At 36.8% G+C, this 20,752-nt stretch overlaps 1 protein-coding gene across 9 annotated transcripts in view; it reads right to left on the bottom strand.

The window, feature by feature from the left end:
• The window catches only part of LOC115234522 (RNA binding protein fox-1 homolog 2), a 262,018-nt gene that overhangs the window by 138,441 nt on the left and 102,825 nt on the right, over nucleotides 1–20,752 (bottom strand). For 6 of the 9 annotated variants that reach the window (XM_029805660.1, XM_029805661.1, XM_029805666.1 and 3 more), the window contains exon 1: nucleotides 9,782–10,473. The exons of 2 other annotated variants lie outside the window; for them this stretch is intronic. In XM_029805660.1, the coding sequence (XP_029661520.1) occupies nucleotides 9,782–9,793 (12 nt within the window). In that variant the 5' untranslated portion in view covers nucleotides 9,794–10,473. Of the gene's footprint in view, nucleotides 1–9,781; nucleotides 10,474–20,752 lie in introns of those variants that run through there. One more of the 9 variants, XM_029805665.1, reaches the window with a different exon arrangement.

Genomic DNA, 20,752 nt, shown 5'->3' with positions numbered 1-20,752 from the left:
AGCTAAAGAGTCGACTTTTCTTCGAGATGCCTTCGGGTGTTATCCCCTCCAAAGTGAAATACGTTGAGAACTTTTGCAGTCCCATCGCAGTCCCTTCGCAGTATATTAAAAAATTCCTGATTTCTCTCTCCTCGCAATGGAACACCTTCCATTATTCATTCCGAATCGAATCGACATTAAGAAATTCCTAATATCGAGCATATCGCGCACTTTCCGATTCGTTTATCCATAGCAACGAGTCAAAAGATTGATGCTTATTAAACATCAATCTATTACATATGTCGGGCTCACAAAATTAGCGAAAATTATTCGACACGTATTTTAAAATAAAAATCAAAACTCTTCTTTTACGGTATTCCGAAATCAAATCGACATTACAAAATTTTTAATATCGAGCATACCATATCTCTCGGTTCATTCATCCGTAATAATAATTTGAATACAATTTGATGAATATTAAAAAGCGATTTATTATGTAAAATCAGAATCGTGCATGTTTAGGAAATTCTGGAAAATATTGTAAATGTATTTAAAAATAAAAATCAAGTATCAACAGAAATTTGTGCGAAACGTCAAGCTTTCTGTATAAAAATTCACAAATAATTGTTATCAATTTCAAATTCTTGCCAAATGACGCATTTAATTCGGAGATTCGGCGCGCTATAAATGGAAAAAGACGAAAGAATTTGAAGTCATAAGTATCGCGATATAGGAAATTTCATTGGAACGTTGCCAGACGTTTCTGCGAATCTGGTGCTTTAAGTACCCAGCCGGATCATAAGAATTTCCCGAGAACGGAAAAATTCAGTATGTATGCCCTTTAAGGTTGTGAACATATAGATATATCTACCAGGTGTTCTGATGATATTACAGGTTCCGTCTTGGATGTCTTACAAGTCATACAAATATTTTGATAAATATAAAAAATAGAGATCTTTGTTTCATTAAAATTTTATATAAAATCTGATGACAAAGAAATTTAACGTCAAAAATTAAAGATATTAAGTTTAATCTTGTTTATTAATTGCAAAGAGGATTAAAATTGCAAAAAAAAAATATGTTAACTTGAAATTCCAAAGAATCAATGATTAAGAAGGAAAAGTTGTGAAAATTATTGAATACCCTATGTGTAGTATGAACCCACGCGTACGCCTCCGCATAAGTTAATGGAAACGAAGGGAAGCTGAAGTTTTACGTAAAACAACAGTTAAAAAGTATAATATCGAACATATTCAAGCGTGAAGAAGAAAACAGCCCATTATTCATGTGTTATTCGCGTGTTTTTCGTTTGCATTAACCGACTTTCAAGCGTGATCTTCCATACAGAGTTGGAATTTAAATCGTGATCAATCATCGACTTTAATCTTCTCGCCGCTTCGTTCTCTCATCATAGTATCAGCAAAAGATCGACGATAAAGATTATCGGAAAAACCAATTAAACAAATTTCATTTCATCAATCCGCATTTCTTTGACAATAAAAAGCTAAAAATTACAAAGACTTTTTTCAAACAAATTTATAGCCAAAATATCGATTGCCTGTAATGATGTAAATGTGACCAAATCAAAAGAGCCACCAAATATAGCGTTACCGATTATGCCAACATATAATTATACATGTAAATGTCAATCGTTATCAATTATAAATGACTTCAATTCCAAATTCCAATTATCTAAAGTGTGTGTGTGTAATTTAATATAATTCATGCAATTATTTATTTAAAATTGTAGATTGTCTCACCGAAAATAAATGTAGGTGCAATTTAATATCTAAGAGCGTTAAAATTAATCGTCATGAAATTGGAAGCCGAAATTATTTCCTAAATTCAACATCCATTTCCGATTATGTCACGGACAATTCGATAATAACTCACTGACAATGAGATGAGTTAAAAATGTGGCAATTGTGCATTTCGCATATCCGCTCTACTAATGGCGTTTCAATTAGGACGAAATGGCTCGACCCACGCACGTGCAAAGTGCGAAGCCATAAATTACAACCGGTGATCCGCAATAAATCGTTCGATAAGAATGCGGTTATGCGAGTTCCGCATTTTCTCTCTTCAGATAATCCCGAGTAGAGGTGAATATCGTTAGAAGGAAATCTCTCATCGCGCGAGGCCAGCAACCTCGTTTCCTTTCTGATCTCAGTTTCGACCTTGTCGCCAATTTTCGATTAACCGGTCCGCGCTTTCGAAAATTACGGTACGATAAACACGACAAATACCAGCTTCCCAAAATCTTCGCTACCACGGAGTGTCGCGACGATTTATCTTCGCCCAAGTTCCGCCAAGTTTCCCCGTCGGTTCACCGCGAGAAACGCGATATTGAATATGCCGTTGCACTGAGGATACAGCCGGTTATACACGACGACAACAAATGTACCGGCAACGCATCCACTTTATCTTCGACATTATGGGAAACGCGACGATGCGAATTATGGCGAGTAAATAACGCGGCTTACAACACAACCTTTGCATAGCAAGTTTATCGGACACAAAGCACTAGAAGAGAAATGACGAATTTACGACACACGCGCGTTTATGGCATATCGGTAAAAATTTATGTAACATACACTATTATAATAAAATACACATTATAAAACACACATACCGTTTTATAAATATTTTTATATGTACTTTGCAATTCAATTTTATAACTAAAATTTATTATTAGAAAATTGGTTTCCCTCTCTATCAAATTTTTTTTAATTATAATGTTCTACTTTTTAATTTGTGTTATGTATTTAATTACAACAGAATTTTCGATTCAACTTTTTATGTTACTATAAAATATTTCAAATTATACTATATGAATAAATTATCTCGATTAACGTTAATTTTAGTAAACCAAATTGATTTTACATTCTTATATAACAGTCTCGGCAGCGTGGCCAGAAAACAGACGATATGGGCTATTTCATCTATTGTCGTAAATACCATAGTCGTAAATACCACGCGTTGATCCGCGTGTCCAAATTTAACTGTAGATGTCATATGTCATACTATACGCAAAAAGAGCGCGCGCGTCAGACTAATTTCCCCGCCTCGCTTGTTCCGAATGCGATAAACTTCTTCGAACAATACTCGCTAATGATTCTATTTTAGTTCTGCAACGCGCAAAAATTAATTTCAAACATTTAATAGTTGCCAGTTTATATTTCGCATCAAATACTACAACGTTAATTGCTAAAATTTGTTTATTTAAGTAATAAATTTTTTAATCCCACAAAAATAAATATAAAAATCGACGGAGGGAATATCGAGCACACAAAAAAAAATGTAATATTAAAAAACTTGTTAACAAAAGAAATTTGTTAAAAATTTAGCATAACTAATTGTTTAAAAAAACTAACTTTATTTAATATCCGGTTAAACATACATCTACGTGAAAACTTTGTATATATTAGTGTCTACAGATAAAATTTTATTCGTACAATAAAATCTAGTACCTACGAAACGCTTAATTGGCAATTACATCGAAGAGAATCTATATTGTCCATTTACCATTACGTTGAATTCGAAAAAAAAAAAAAACCATTTAAACCGATTTAATTTAATTTGCACGAGAAAAAAATAACGTGTTCTTTTAGCCTTCGATTTTCTCACGCTATGTCCATATCTGCAAATGTTAATTTTCAACGCGCATATTCGCGCGTGAAAAACAATGGGAGACATGCAAAAAAACCTTGACACGTACTTATCGCGGAGGTTAACGATGCTAAAATGTAGTTTGAGCCTAAAGTGAAACTTCCTTCCATTTTACACGCGCACAACCTAACGATCACGCTCCCAGTCCACACGGACATTGATATTACATCATTGGGAGCAACACGAACAGCGATTTCTGACCAGCGGCTCTTGTTTCGATCAGACAACGGTTAAAAGCAGCGAAATATTATGAAACCATGATCGAAAATCACAATCTATTGTTCGGCGCGATAGAAATTATTCATTCTCGCTCGAGGCGAAAAAAATTCAGTTCAAGAACAATTGCATGCTTACAACAAAAGCAGCTGGGCATGAATAAAATTTTGTTTATGATGGACAATTAAAACATGCGTGACGCATATCAAATATAACATCATGCACTTATTATTATTTTGAAAACAGTGTTGCTACTTATTTAAAATATAATAGTTTTGGGCGTCGTACAAAACAGGTAAAATTGCGAGGTTTTGTCGCGTATTGCAATACTAAATTCATGTCTCAATGTAATATAACTTTCATTTTAAAAATCACTGTAAATTTTTTAAAAAAATCTTAATAATAAACTGGAATATATTAACACTGTTTAGTTGAATCGACCGCATCGCATATATGCTTATTATAGCTTCAAGCGGGAATGTGTTCTTTGTTCACAGAGAGGTCGAGAGCGTCTCTTCAATGTTATCTTGCAAGCAAAAATTAACCGTTATTTTCAAGATCTTTCGTTATAAAATTTTAATCGTGTAAAATTTTCCGGAGCATATTGATGTACATATAGAAAAATATTTCGAAAATATTTTTGATTAATAATGTAGAATAAGAATACTAATTGCAAAAGTTACAATTATAAGAGTTTAACGAAACAATGTTTACATTCATTTTATTTTGGCAATAATACCGTCTTGCAATATTCAAATCAATCACTAGTGAAAAGATATGTAAAATAGAATGCATTTTTAAAAAATTTCAAGATTTCTCGCACACGCGACACTCGATGCATGCAAAATGTTTCGCATGCCTTCGCGTAATAAGATCCTATTAAACAAGTTTGATTTGAGTACACGTGAAGCGAATAATATTATGCTGAAAAAAGGAAAAAGGGACACATTTACTTTATATGCATATAAGCAACGTAAAAATTAGAATATCATAAACTTTAGAAAGCGAGTTAAAATTAACAACAAAATTAATCAAGAATTAAACAAAAATTAAGTACAATTTAAAGTACATTTTTACTAAATAAAAGAATTTTTTACAGAAGTATATATATTGTAAAATGATAAAAATTGCAGAAGACACCTATTTAATTTTTACGGAAAGATAATGACAAAGAGTAATACTTTTCTTTGTCAAGAAAATTAAACAGAAACATGGATGAAATGCGTCCGCACATTTTATACGTGCACCGCAAGCGAATATCAAACATAATACGAGATCTTGGATAGCCAAAGAAAAAAGATACTCCTAATGCGTAAGTAAATACGTGATGTGAATATCGTTCACAAGACGACATTCGCGGCACCAAGCATGTAAATAAAAAAAAGAAATATCCATTTTTAAAGTCGTCAAATCACGAATAATATTTTCAGTTTGCTAATATATAGCATTATACACAAAAATTATTAGATACATTAATAAAATTTAAAAACAAATTGAAAGATGGAGAGAGAAAGACATGCTATTTATCTATAGTTATATTTAATTTTGGAAAATATCCAAAAACAAATGTCAGATAGATCCGCTTTATATTTATTTAAAAATCATGAGAATAATACTCAAGATATTTAAACGCATGTTAATTCAGAACGTACTGACAATGAGTAATATTACGACACTCTGAAGAGAAAGATGATTTTACGATATACGTATTTATTTCTCTCGTATAGCGTTATTATTTTATAAAAATAATTTTATCATATAATTTGTGTTTCTGTCAGAAAAATGCAATGTATATAGAAAATATTGCCGCTCTATGAAGAAATAACCCCTTTGAATCTCGTATCTGTGCTTTTATAAGGAGCACTGAAGAAAGGTTAAACGAAGATGTCGTTCAAAGTAAAGTATCGATAGACTGGCTTGAAATAACTAGATCTGACCTATATTCTGAAATATGCACTGACAAAAAAAAACAACTACACACATGAAACATTGTACGAGGAAATATAGGCGACAATTCCAACGCGACGCATATATATCTCTCCCAAAAACTGCATGTCGGCATATCTATACGAAAGCAATACAGTGAGTTGTATGAAAATTGATCAAACGTGGAGCATCACCAACACGAAAGCTAACATTCGAACGTGCCACATCGGAGAACAATTGACACTTGACCCACAAAACAATTTTTCACGCAATAACGGTACCGGTACTGCGTATGTATTCTCTGTCTATCCACAATACACAAGTACTATTAAATTACATATCATCTAGTTATATTATCTCGCGACAGCCCTCTTCGTGTCAAGCAAACTATCAATTTAAATTTTATAAAATATATGGGCATCGAATTGGATAGCCAAATCATTAGGAAAAAAGAGTTAGCTGTTTTTTTATTATTTACATATCATATATCAGGCATCAACACAATCTTTGTAATAATAACGTAACGCATGTTGTCGCATATATAAATTTTTGTCAAAGGTAAAATTTTGTCAAACTCTGGGATATATTTTTTTCGATACAGAATATAAGTCTCCTTATTACATCGTGCAAATACGCATCAAGATACAATGATTTATTTTCATAGCCAAGTCGATGCAAAATCTGCTATCCGGGCGTATGATAATATATCATCTTGACTTTAATCCAGTTTAATACTATGGGCAATTTCAATCGGGTTATATTCAAATCGGTCGCAGGTAATGTGAGGATAAATCAAATCACTGATCGGTATATTCCACCTGATTCGCGACTGTGTAAAACCGCCAACAAACCTGTATCTATCCAGCGTGTAAAAAAAGTAAGAGATATATGTAGCTACCGGCTACACTGCGTGACGCAACGTAATGTTGTGAGAAAGCGCGATACCAACACACGCACCTCGAGAGTGGCGCGTAAAGGTAAACACGTGGTCGATTCTATCGGCGAAATAGAAAGGCGCTGCGAAAGCGACGAGACACGCATTCTCAAATTATTGTACTTTGTGTTGTAAGGTATAACACACGCAACATTTATCGCAGCCAACAAAACTAATCGATTACACTTGCAACTAGCCAACTGTTGTCTGTCTCATACAAAGCGAAAGAGAATTATTTTATTGGCGTGAAAGTTAAAAAAGGCAAAAAATTCAATAAAAAATGAAAACTGTGTATGACAATATTTTGCATATCTTTAATGAAAAAAAAAATATAACAAAAAATATACTAAATCATTTTCCAAGCGGCGAACACGACGTAAAACCAAGTTACTCGAAAGACGTTGAAGACGAAATGAAAGAATAAACAAAACTGGCAACCCGCCGCGTGTTATGTATCGTTCAACGCAAATATTTCTCTTCACCGCGCGACTTTATTTACTCTTCTAAGGTTGTAAAGAAATTCGCGATCTGCTAGATGTCGGGTTTTCGGCGCGCGATATCGATCGGCGTTGAATTTTCCAGATGGTTCGACCGTTAGGTGAGATACGAAGAGATACGACACAGGCAATCGAAAATACCGCATTCTTTTCCCTCGATCCTCGACCCGAGGACGGTCGGTAAATTACAGTTTCGAGCAGTCCTTCTCCTGGTAAAACCAACACAGCGCGACCAAACGTTGTACACGGCCTACCGAGGACGAGAAAGAAAAAGGTCAGCTTCACATTGTGAGCGAAATTCAATCCTCTACCGACGGCTGTGCGAACAAAGAAGAGGTCTGCCTTTCGTGCGAGCGGCGCGGGGGACCGTTCGTCGGCTTCGGGTCCGGAAAAGCCGGTATTCTCCGCTTCGTTTTATAGAGCGTCTACCTGCGTGCTCTCTCTCGAGAGAGAACATTATATATATATATATATATATATATATGGAATATCGTATACAAAAATAACATGCATAGCCCCAACAAGAGCTACTCGTTGCATGTGCGCACGCGTTCTGTTACCTCCGCTCAAATAAAAATTTTGGAACACCTGCGGTTTTGTTATTTTAAATATAATGATAATAAAGAGAAAGAGAGAGATACAAAAAAAATGCGGAAACTTCTGGATATATGTTGGAAGAGAAAGTGGAATATTAACCTCGTTTATACTTATGATTTTATATATACACATCGTGTCTCTCTTTTTCTTTGCATTTCCTTGCTTTCTTTATATATATGTATTAGTCAATTAAATATATGTGAGTATAAAATTATAATTTAGTATCAAGTTTTATTTTAAGTAGTAACGATTTACGAAAGCTCTCATTATATTACAAATCGTTTTATCTGTAATATAATATATTACAGAAATAATTAAATGCATATTTAATTTGTTATATTTTAATTTTCTTTTCTTAGGAAGAGAATCAAATTTATTTAATTAATGATTTTCTATTATATTATTGCCAATATATTATTGCACGATTCTCGACACGCAAGGAATTTATATTAATTTGTATATGTGTGTGTCGGCGCATATACATCTCGTTTTAAAGTACGCCAATAAAAAATTTTCAAAATTTTTATCTGCTTATGAAACAATATTCCATTCTTTGAAATTCCACGATACCTTTACAAACCAACTAATCATCCTTAAAATCCTGTGAATAAAGACTAATTTCAACTTCAAAGCGAATGACACTGCAATATTTTCTCACGAAAAAACATATCCATAATGGTATGCCATCTGTTGAAGAAACCGTATTTTTAGCTATTTTGCAACAACTGTCATTGGTTTTCTCGCCGAAAAATATTACAGCGTCACCATTTACACCTCGGCTAATCCCGCTAAAAATCTTAGAACGTTATTTACCGCGGAATATTATTTATTCAATTATCGTATATTAGCAGCAGCGAGAGACACGCGGCTATTTAACTTTCACTGGCTAACGCGACGCGCAGCGTCAAACGGCAGAGCGTCTCTCTCGCCGTCGAATCGGAGAGCATTTTCTCGATTTCACGTTCATTTTCGCTAATACAAGAGCCATGCGCCGTCGACGATCAAGGCGTCCCTCCGTCCGCGTTGCTCCGAAAACGAGCTAGCCAGTAGAATAACGCTGTCTCGCTTTTTCCCACGCTCCCTCATCTCCTTTCCCTTTCTCTTCATATATATATCTCTTTCTTTATCTCTCTCTTTCTTTCATCGGTTTGTCTCTTTCGCCGTTCGTTTACAGCACCAAGCCGAACATAACCTACAATATTGTAATTTCGGCTACGGAGGAACAAAGATTCACGCTGGAAAAGAGACAACGAACGGAGCCAGCGATGCTCAAGGACATTTACCGCGTCGGACCGCTTTCACGCGATTTTGTGCGCCCCGTCCGCGTTGGTGCGACGAAGAAGCAACGAGAATCGAATGGAAAGAGAAAAAAAAGGACGCGAAGGCTCCGGTGGAATAGACACGAACGGCGGATCGATGAAAGTCGTGCTAAGCACGACGTATCGTGCCGATTCAAAAAAAGTCACATGTTTAAAGCTATACGTGAAAAAAAAAAGAGCTACAAAATGTATACTACTACTAATTATTTGTTAGTTTCAACGTAAGTCCAAATAAGAGAGAACAGAATTAAATGATCGCATTATGGGAAGATTGACGCGTGAATGCGAACGGATTCGAGTGTTATTTCAGAATACAATCGTTCGTCTCACGATCACTTTGATAAAGGGCATTCTTCCCGCCACTCTGTCCGATTGTTTCGCGAATGAATCGCGCCGACGGATAGAGCGTGGTCCGTCGACCCGGCGCCTCCTATCGAACCGACCCGTTCTCGAGAGCTTTTCCTCGTCGCGAACGAGACAGGGGCGTAAGAATGTACAGCGGTACGTTCGCTTATTTTCATCGAGCATCGAGCGGAAAACGAGAGCTCGAAGGAAAGAGAGACGAGCTCGTACGCGTACAGCGCGTACAGCGCGTACAGCTACGTTCATTTTCGTCGGTCATAAAATAGTAACGGAACACTTACAGGGTAGTACATCCCTTGCGGAGGAAGGAAAAACGCCCCAGAGCCCCACAGTTTGAGGCCGTTTTGCTCCACCGTTGTGCAAGAAAACAAATCCGTCACTCCGTACCGCCGCCTCCCCCACCTCCGCCTCCACCGCCGCCTCTCTTCTACGCTGCCTGCTTATGCTCTTCCTCTCTACGGGCACACTCCTATCTCTTCTCCTTTCCGCGTTTAGGCACACTACTATGACGCGTTGTTCGTCGCGACGCCTCGTCCCTCCGTCGCGGAGATGTCGAGGGCACAAAAAAAAAACGAGATCGACACGACCAACGACGCACGTCCGCCTCCTAGAATCCCGCACTCACCGAAACGAGGTAGAAGATACACACGCGATAATACATACACGCACGCGCGCGCACCAATGGACCCACGCACCGGAATTAGCAGCGCACGAATCGTTGGAGCTTTAATGCTGCTGAAACGAGAATGGAACGGTGGCGTTGTACTGGATACGCCCGCCCGCTGTTTTTCTGTCACCCTCTCTTTCTCTCTCTCTCTTTCTCACAGCGATGCTTCCCGTCCACGATATCGCTTTCTTCTCGCGATCGTTCCGCGTTTTTGTCTCTGTCTATCGAGTTTTTGCGACTCTCTATCTCCACGACCGTCACTGTACGTGGTCCCGACGTGACTAACAACGATCCCGCTATCAACCGGCGCCATTGACCACTAGCGACGCCACCAGACACGCCGATCTCAGCGCCGCCGCGCGGTCGCCCTCGCGTACTACTGCGAGACTCGAGCTCGATCTCGATGTGGAGCGCACGTATGTGTGCATCTATATATGTATGCATACGCGCGGTTAATCAAAGCCCGGTGAGACTGTGCGACGCGATTGACTCAGGATTTACACTTGACGTTTCGGCAAACACATCCTCTTATTTATACATGCGCGCGTATACCGACGTCTTTATTCACTAAGATACGACTACTGTCTTGTTAAAAGCATTTTGTCACCACATTCAAGACTCTATCTATGTACTGTGTATATATGCTTTTGTGTACGTGTATATTTATGATTTTTTTTTTTTTCAATAAAATAATCTTACTTGAGAAATAAAATTAGTCGTGTGTGTGTGTGAGTGTTTTCTAAAATATCTTTTCTCTTTTCTGTAAAAAGATATGTTGTGGGATTTTTTTTCATACATTGAGAAAAAGGATAAACTATAATTGTATAATAAAAAAGATTATAGTTGAGGTTTCTATTTTTATAATTATTACTATTATAATGTGTGTGTGTTGATAATAATAACGTATATGTTAGTAATAATAATATTAAATATAATTGCCGCCAAAAATAACTATAATTTATGATAACTATAATAATTTTTTTCTTTCAGTATATACTTTCTTATATATTATAATTTACGCGATTTTATGTAATTATATATATTTCGTATTATTTAGCTTCAATACTTCTTTGCAGCAAAAAGTAAGAATGTTTAGATCTTTCTTTAACGCGCGAAATCAATCTAAAATTGTTCGAAAGAAAGACGTTCGTAGATACGGGAAGAGATAATCGGTTTCTCGCTTGCTTTCACAATTTTCTTGAAGCGAAGCAATTACACAGAATTGCGAAATTGTTCATCGCTCGTTATTCGTGCTTCGCACTCACGCATCGCGTGCTCATTATTGTTTCTTATTGCCCTATTCGTATAAACGATACTTTTTCCCATCGTCTTTCCCGATAAGCACGCTTGCAATATGTCCTCTTCGCTAATTCCATGATTTTAATCAATATGCTGTGAAACATTTCAACGTAAGAAATACTGCATCGATTGAATAATCCGTATTTTGCGCAAGTATGCATATCATCTTAATAAGATTCCACGCGTATAATCTCTATGGATTATCTATCTAATAGAATTTCAAAATTTTATCAACTCTCCTAGCGATTTAAACTTTGTAGAAGAGATATTTATCTCTCCGCTCCCACAAGACTATCAAAGATAATTAATTACATATCCGACGTATGTGTGTCTAGCTGTATTACGTGATTTTTAGACTTTTTAGAAAATAATTTTACTTTATACATACATGAATTATTACTTGACAATTCTTTCGGTTAATTTTAAAGAGAAGATTGCAATATATTTTTTTCTTTTTTTATATAATAAATCATCAAAAGCCATACATGTGTAAAAAAAAAAAAAACAGCAAAAATTACGAAATATTGTATCGTATTTGTTCAAGAGCTATTAACTCTTTGGGTAGACTAGTTGTACGTGCTTCCGAGCTTCCGAGTGATAAGTTATCGATCGCGGTCTGTAATTATGACGGCGCTGACAAGCCCGAGTTACATCGTCGTCTAGAGCGGTAGACTACTATTTCAGTCTCGTCGCGCGTTCGCCGCATTCGTCCGGTTCGATAAAGTCAACGAAAGTTCGTGCAAGTGGAACCGACTGACGAGCGAGAGCGCGCGGCAAAAGTTCGGCGGAAGAGCTGTCGGGGAGGAAGTTGCGGGAGACACAACGAAATCCCGTTCAATTTATCCCCCTGGAACGTGGCCAGGGATAGGAGTCCGCGCCATGGAGGGACGAATAATGTGAAAGGCGCGATATCGCGATGGTCCAGTCGCCGGCAATTACAATTTATAACCCTTGCGAACGGGATGGAACGCGGGATTTTTCTCGCCCAAATGTGGCGCATCCGTTATTATCAACACAAATCCGCAAAACCTCGTAATACTGACAAATAGACACGCGCTGCCGAAACTTGTTTAAAGAGCCCTCCCAGCTCCCAGTTCGTTATAGTTTATCGCGAATCGATCTACCTCGTTATTCTGCGTTAACACTTTCTCCGATAACGAGCGATGACGAAGGAATAAGGGAAAGTATAAACGATAAACCGCAAACGAATCGTCTGCCGAGTAGTTGTGTACGCAAGAAGTAGGAAGTATTTCGCCGTTTATGGATCGCCTCGCATATATATATATATATATATATAGCGAGCTATATATATATATATACATACATACACTACCGACAATCAACCTGCGGGGTGATTCTCTCTCACGGGGGACGCAACCCCTCTTCAGATCACCATAGAAACCAAGAGATGGGACGAGAGGGTGCAAAAGCTATAGTGCTTAGAATAACGCGGCAGAACGCCCTCCAGATGGAAAGGGATCTCGATGTACCTTCTCGTCGACGTGATAGCTAGCGACGGTGGAAATATAGAGATATCCTCATCCACGGGATATATTCACGGCGCATTTACCATGGATGACTATAAAACATATCGCGCGCACGATATCTAAGGAAATATCAAATAAATGCAGTTCACCATAACGTCGAGTGATAAGCCACGACTGAAGTTCATGCTTTCTCAGGAAGGAGATGTATATAAAAAGAGATCGATAAAAGTTCGCAGATGTTATGAGAGGAAAAAATTACGAAAAACTTCACGGATGTTGGTTATTCTCGTACATTTTCAAACAGGACTATAAATAGAAAATCATCTTTCTCTCTCTCTCTCTTTTTCTCTACGCGACTTGGCTTTGAATCGATATAATAAATTATTCTCTGGTTACGCCATTTGACTAATTATCGTTATCTTTGTGCCTTATAAGGGGACAATTATTTAGACATGTATAATCAACCAAAAGTCTGATCGTCCGAGTTTCAATCAATCGAGATCCTTTTCAAAGTATATACATGCACTTTTCATGTTTACGTTTCCTCGAAGAGCAGCGCACGCGATATCGAATCGGGTGTCGTAAAATCCATTTCTTTTTTCTCTCCCGCGAACTCGGCTGCTGCTGCTGCAGTTTCAAGTGCACTCGGGATGGCCGCGCGCGCGCGCGCGCGTATTTTTAGAACCCTCCACGCGTGGACGTGCGTTTTGCAGCTGGAACGCACATGCGCGCACACCCGACGACGCCATTCAGAGTCCTGGTATGCCGGCACCTTCTATCTCTCGTCGGCGGTTTACACGGTCCTGACACTATAAATGTTTCACGTCCGACCTCACGGACGAAAACGCGGGGCGACGAGAGAAGGGTCCCCGAGGGAGGAGAAAGAGAGAGGGCGGGCGGATTGGACGGAGGAAAGATCGAGAAGGATAAATTTATCGGATCTTGAGGGGAGGGAATGAAAAGGGCGAGCGACAAAGTATCGCGCGGGATGCAGGAGCAAGGCATTATGAATATATGGGCCGGGGGATCCACGCTCTCGCTCGTTATATCGGGGGCAAAACGCGGCATTAGTTGCCGGAGATAATTATCTGCGCGATGATAATATAATATAGACGACACGAACAGTGTCGCATCTAACGATTAACATAATAGAAATTCTGACGGTGGGACCGTGCGCGATGAATCGCGAATGAATCTAATAATTAAATGACACTGCATCTAATGAATATTTGATTAACGGCCTAGTTATACAATCTACAGCTTATATAAATGTATCAATGATATATTATTACTGTTATCCAATTATTATACGTTATTAAATATTAACGACAATTTTACTTTCGTCCGATAACATTAATTTCAAATATGAATCTCTCGTAAATAAATTATATTTCTTATTAGGCCCCAAACACACAAATATCTATCACAATTATATAATCAGATTTTGATGTCAATAAAAAACGTGTGAGTCTCCTAAATTAAAATTAAAATTAAGATCACAAGAAAAAAAATTAAGTACAATAAGCTATGCGAAATCGACAAAATGAAATAAAATATTGCAAAAAAGAAGAAGACGACAAATACGCTGTAAAAAATCGTACAAGCATATTTTTTAATGAAAAATCCAGTACCTACATGCTCGATTTGACTATAAAATATTTTCTTAGAAAGAGGAAACGAAGAACGAGTCGCATACCGGTCGTTATATCGCGACGATGACATCCCAGTTTATAGGTCATCTTCGATTTTCCAACACTTTTCCCTTTTTTTTTACGATACATCGGATCCTTGCCGCGGATTTCGAAGGCCGGAGTCCTATAAGCCAGTACTAAGCGACAGAAGAGTGACACGAAGAGGATCCGATCGGGTAAAAAAGTACGATGAATCGCTCGTCGCTCGGGATTTCGCGAGGATCGTTCCAAGTCTTCGTCCGGATTTATCCTTTCTATATCCCTTAATTCCAACGAAGGACGATTCCTTTAAGCATCGATATCACCCTTCTAATGGAGGAAAATAAAAGAACATCTTGCCGTTTATAGAGGGAAAGATGCCGTTCTATCCGAGTCATTATCGATTTCAAAGAGCCCAGATTCAGCTTTCGAAAATAGACAAGTCTGTTATCAAAAGTAAAAAAAAAAATCGCACGAGTTAATCGAATAAATCGAAATGTTCGCAATATACTTTTGTATCAGCGATGAAGTTCGCTTTTAAAGAAACATCTCCGAAGCAGATTGAAGCTGCAAAGACAAATCGCTGACTAATACACGAGCACGTTTATAGATTCCACATCGTTTAGATTTATCGTCCAATTTATATTATTCGATATTACGGGAGAGAGCAGTATCATTTTCCTAAGAATCGACCTTACATCCTGTGTACCTTCTTCTTTGCTAACTGCCTACACTCGACTCGAGGGAGAATCTCAAAGAGGCGTTTCCATGACGACTACGAGAGCGTACGGCGTTGAGAACCTACCGGCGAACGTAGTGACTCTTACTAACATCGCGATAATCTCGCTTGACACGTGGAAAGCGGATTTAAAAACTTCCGTCCTATTAGGATTGTGCGATGTGAATTGGAAAAAAAAAAAAAACAACCGGAATCTACTTTTATGTCAGCTATCCCGTGGAATTTAATTTTCTACATTGTGTCTCGTCCCATTACAATAGAAGCGTGTTACGCAACATGCAAGTGACATTTATCATAAACTGAGATAAACAAGTTCAAAGCTTCTATAATGAGAAATGTCACTGCCGTATTGCGTAACATGATTCAACCGATGCCACCGCACTGTACGCGAATTTGCTCGTCCGATCAATAACGCAGCCGACCGACAAACTGTTGGCTAGCCTCTAATCGATATTGATCAACAACGATAATGAACTATCACTAATCGATGTGTATCCTCTGTCGCGCTCATGTGCGCGCGAAAAAAATTGCAAAATTAATTTACGAAATAATTACGCGAATTTAAATAGACAGTTGGAGTACGATCTGTATTATTTCCAATATTTGCGTCCAAGTACAAGACTTTACGAGACATAAAATTCCAAACTACCCGTTATTCGCAAATCCTTTTTTAGAGGCTCTCAAAAATATTACTCTCGCCCGTTAACGATTCAGCCGTCATCGTCCACGTGTTGTCGACGCGGATGTTTTTTTAAAAGATTGATCATGTAATTACGGCGAAAGAGTTTTTCTTTCTTAATGGGCCGTTACTTTAATAGATGCGCGCTATTACGATTTTAAAAGCTCTTTGAAGGCTCGTAAACGTCTTGAGATTTCAATCCGCGATCGTCGGCGGCAGGTATTTCAAGCAAAAGAATGCCGTCCACTAATCGCCAATAATTAAAGCAATTTTTAATAGAAACTATATTACAATCATTCGGCGGAATATTTCCAAAGAAAAACATAGAAGATTTTGTGTTCCTTCTCTCTCTTTCTTTTTCACAAGAGTGCCCCAAATATATTTTAGATTCTCGGAAATATATTTCCGAGAATCTAAAGTTAGGCTCGTCGAAAAGTACTGTCACGCGGATACCATGTTTCACACCTGTAATATCTTATCCGCGTGTCAGTGATGCAGCGAGCGAAGAGTGCCAAGGTTGCAACAGTGCGAATAATTAATTTTCGGTAAGAATACTAAAATCCGCGTTCGATGAGATACGGCTCTTTATTTAACTCAAATTTCCACGCGACTCAAGAGAGTAAAACGGAAATGCAAAATACAATATATGCATTAATATTACCAATGCGGAATAAATTATCATGACGTTGAGAAAATTGCAATTTAATCTTTTTATTTTTTTTAAAATCTCGAGTTTCTTTTATAACATCCATAATAAAAAAAAAAAAAGATTAAGTGAAATGTATGTATGTATCGCATGATAGAGTTCATTCACACTTTTCTGTTTGAACAGCTGTATCGGTAAAAACTACGCTCTCTGAATTCTCACAAAACATGCTTAAATGCCTGCTTAAGCCTTTTTAAGTTTTTCAAAGTTAGTTTACGTGATTTTATAACTGCTTCCGATATATCATGACGACCTTAAGGCTGCATACACAGCGGCCGGATTAACGAGGACAGCTCGACAAGTAGCGAGCACGCGATGCACGCCACGAACGTTTTATCTCGCGCAAGGGGCGGACACGCTCGCGTTCTTTTTCCTCTTAAAACACATATTGTGTGGTAAAATATAGTAGCGCGTTCGAGAAAGCGTGCAGCTTTTGTTCGTAGTGTAGAGTTCGAAATGTCATGATAATTTCGTGGGTAAAACGAGTTGTGCGCTCTTGTGATAAAGGGCGTCGAAAAAAAAAAAAAAAAACTTATTAAATGTACAGAAAATATTTTCTTTCGCGTGTGTAATACTTTATATAATTTTAACCAGATTAAATTAGATTAGGTAACAAAGTATACAATTATAACACGGTAAGGTAGTAGAAATCGGGCAAATGGCACGTTTGTCATGCTTAAGAGTACCAACGAACCATAAAGTTTCTCTAAGCTCACCGCTAATTATATGAGAATGCTTTAATCCTCTTAAAAAAGCTGTTTAATATAGAATAAACTAACAAAAATAAAGAAAAATTGTTTGTGTTAAAATGCACGAACTAATTTTGTCGAAGGAATTTTCTTTGATGTTTTCTTTTCGTAATTTTTATTATATTTTTCAGATAATATAACAGGCACGCTACGTAAAAGTTATTCGCTTGACTATGAATAGCGAGTAACGCGAGTGTAATTTTTTGCAAATCGCGAGGCAAGTGCAATGACGCTTTGATGAATTGACTTTTCCGTTAAGGTCGAATGTTTCTTAGACGCAGCTGCAAAATAAAATCCATGAAGCAGCGGTAAAAAGAGCTGCGCGGAAATTCCGAGCTGTCTACGTTCCGAAGAGAAAGTCGGAGATAACAAAAGTAACAAATTTATCTGAACCAGCTTCGAATCGAGAATTTCGGCGAAACTTTTTTGTCGAAAAAGATAATTATTATTGAATTAAAAAAAAAAGTTATATGACGATTGAAATATTTCATGTATATATATTCTTTTTATATATTCTTTTCGATTTTGCAATTTTATTCTTAAATTAGAATGCAACTTTATTCGAATTATACGTTCGTACTAAAAAGTTTGATTTAGAATTAATTTTAATTTCCGTTGGTAATCAAATCTTTTTATCCCTTAGAAACAGTTAATAAAATACGCCGAATAGATTACAGCTGACAGTAACTGACGTCTCGATAAGCTAAACATAAATCTTTCTAATCTTAGGTTATTATCTGCGTACCCCAAAATATATCTATGCTTTTTCTCTTTCTTTTTCTCTCTGTTAAAAGAGTTAAAATATTTTACAATTTATATAGGTTATAATTTATATTTATGAGTCACATTACGTTTAAAATAGCAAACCGTGGATAGAATAAAGCAAATTGGACGGATTTTTAATAATGACAAACCTATCCGGGACCCGCATTAACAGCGTGACCGACGCCATTAATTGAGGCAATATCCTTAAACTGTTAAGAATTACGCAAGTTCTTCTTTAATATGAATTTCTATACCTTTTTGAGACACAATATACCACGTTTTTTCCACTTTATTGCCATTTTTCTTTATTTTCTTCAATTATTTTGAAGACATTGTTGAAGGCATTTAACTGCAGATCCTAAGCCTTTTTTCCATTTGATTAACACATCTATTGCATCACAATATAAAGATTGTTAAAGATTGATAATTTATTAATTCGTCTGAATACTTGGCTCGCACCTTCCGTTATAAACATTTTCTCCAGATATATTTCTCAATTTTGTTTAAAGATCAATAATCAATCGGAATTCATGAAGGCTTCTCGTGCTTCTGATTCCCGATCTGCGTCGAAATTAAGGAGACATCTTAATATGCGCGTAAACACAGTCATGTTTAAACATATGCGCGCACATTGAATTTCTCTCGTGTACATGACGGAAAGGTAAAGTCCAAGAATTCACGTAAAGAGGATGTTCTTTCATGTCCCAAGTCAGAAACGAAGCGAGGAGAAAAGCGAAAGATATTTACATAAAGATTAAATTCATGGAGGTGTGTGTGTGATAGGTCTCGAGTTTCGATAAGCGCATAATTAACATGATACTAATTATCCCCACGTGCAGCCTTTCATATATCAAAGCAGATCGTGTGCTTCCTAGACATTTTTCTCGATAGATATGAATCTCTTTCCCCGACACGGATAGCATCCGTCTGATTCAACTTACAGGACAACATACAAAAATAGTCTTGATATATTATTTGTATCAATTTTGCAACATGATATATTATTTATACTATAAATTTTAATTTAGAAGTTCTCTTTAACAACATTGAAATTGATTCGATGAACGTATTTACAACCAGATTTAATTACGATGACATAATATTGACAATTCATGTATATAAAGATTTCATAGACAGATAAAAGTTCATTTTTTATTTAATTTAAAACTGATTTTAACTGATTTTAACGGTAATTTCATATCGCACCGAGTTATCAAGATGTTGAATATTAATTGACAAATTGAAATATTGAAAGATTTTAAAAGTTTATAATAAAAGCAACGAAAGTTGGAATGTTAAATTAATACATTTTAATCAATATTAACCTGCTATTGACACACGTTATAATTATAAAGCTAAATGTCGCACGCTATCACGCTACATAATTCAACGGTGTTATTATTGAACGAGAGGTAGAGAGGAAAATGCGCGCGTTGCGAGCTAGAGATTGTCCTGTAATCCCGCTTTCGCTGAACAAGCGAATTCGATTCTTTCGCTCTCTCGCGGGTTCTTTGATAAGAGTAATTATTTTCAGGCGGACGACGCGAGAGCGAGCGAATCCTGCGGGAACGCGAGAGCATCCCCCTTCGCCGGCGGAGAGAGGATCGGATTACAGGGCTGTATCCTGGCACGGATTCAATTTTCCAGCTAAATATACGCGCCGCGTATATTTGGCGAATCGGTCGGTTGTTTCAATCGTGAGCTTTACCACGCCTCGGCAACGCTATGGAGAGTTCCCGGGAGCTAAAATCAATTGCGCGCACCAGGAGGAGAGGACAATCGCAGGTCTAACCAAAAATAGACAAATCTCGATGAGGGAATCTCCGTCTTGCGCACGTAAATAAATCGATCGAAATGCGATGAGACAAGGCTCGCGCTTTTGTCTGAAAAATTCATCATCCGCTTTCGAGTAAATAAAATGAGAAACGCTTTCTAATAAAATTCAATTCGGAAATGTTAATACGTGATATTATATTCATAACAAGAGAATTCCGAGATAATACAAAAATAATAATCCGTTAATTACAGGCAGATAAAAATTCATTTAATTGTCATTATGAGATATTTAAGAATATTGTAAAAATATTAATGTCATCATTTGAAAATAAATATTACAAATGATTTCGATTTTTACAATAATGCCCAATATATTTGAAAATTACGATTTTTCGGAAAAGAGAATTTCAATCGCGATAATCGTGATAGGTTAAAGGCGTTTCAAAAGCATTCCGATAATAATAGATTACTTTTGTTGAATCATGGCAAACTATTTTCCTTAATTGAGTAAATGGAATTTTCCAACATTTCATATAAAGATAATCATATAAACTATTTCGCATAATATCAATCAATTCTGTTCAATGAATGCTATTTATGTAAGTCTATTCATAATAAATCTAATAAGTCTAAAGTCTAAAAAGATATTTAGCAGTAAATACTGCAATTATATTAAAAGTGAGAAATAGGAAAGTTCTCGAAACTCATTAACAAA

The sequence above is a fragment of the Formica exsecta genome, unplaced genomic scaffold, assembly GCF_003651465.1.
Source record: "Formica exsecta isolate Colony F162 unplaced genomic scaffold, ASM365146v1 scaffold2, whole genome shotgun sequence".
In the NCBI taxonomy this organism is placed as follows: domain Eukaryota; kingdom Metazoa; phylum Arthropoda; class Insecta; order Hymenoptera; family Formicidae; genus Formica; species Formica exsecta.
The sequence above is the reverse complement of the archived record's forward strand: the minus strand, read 5'-3'. Positions and strand labels throughout refer to the sequence as shown.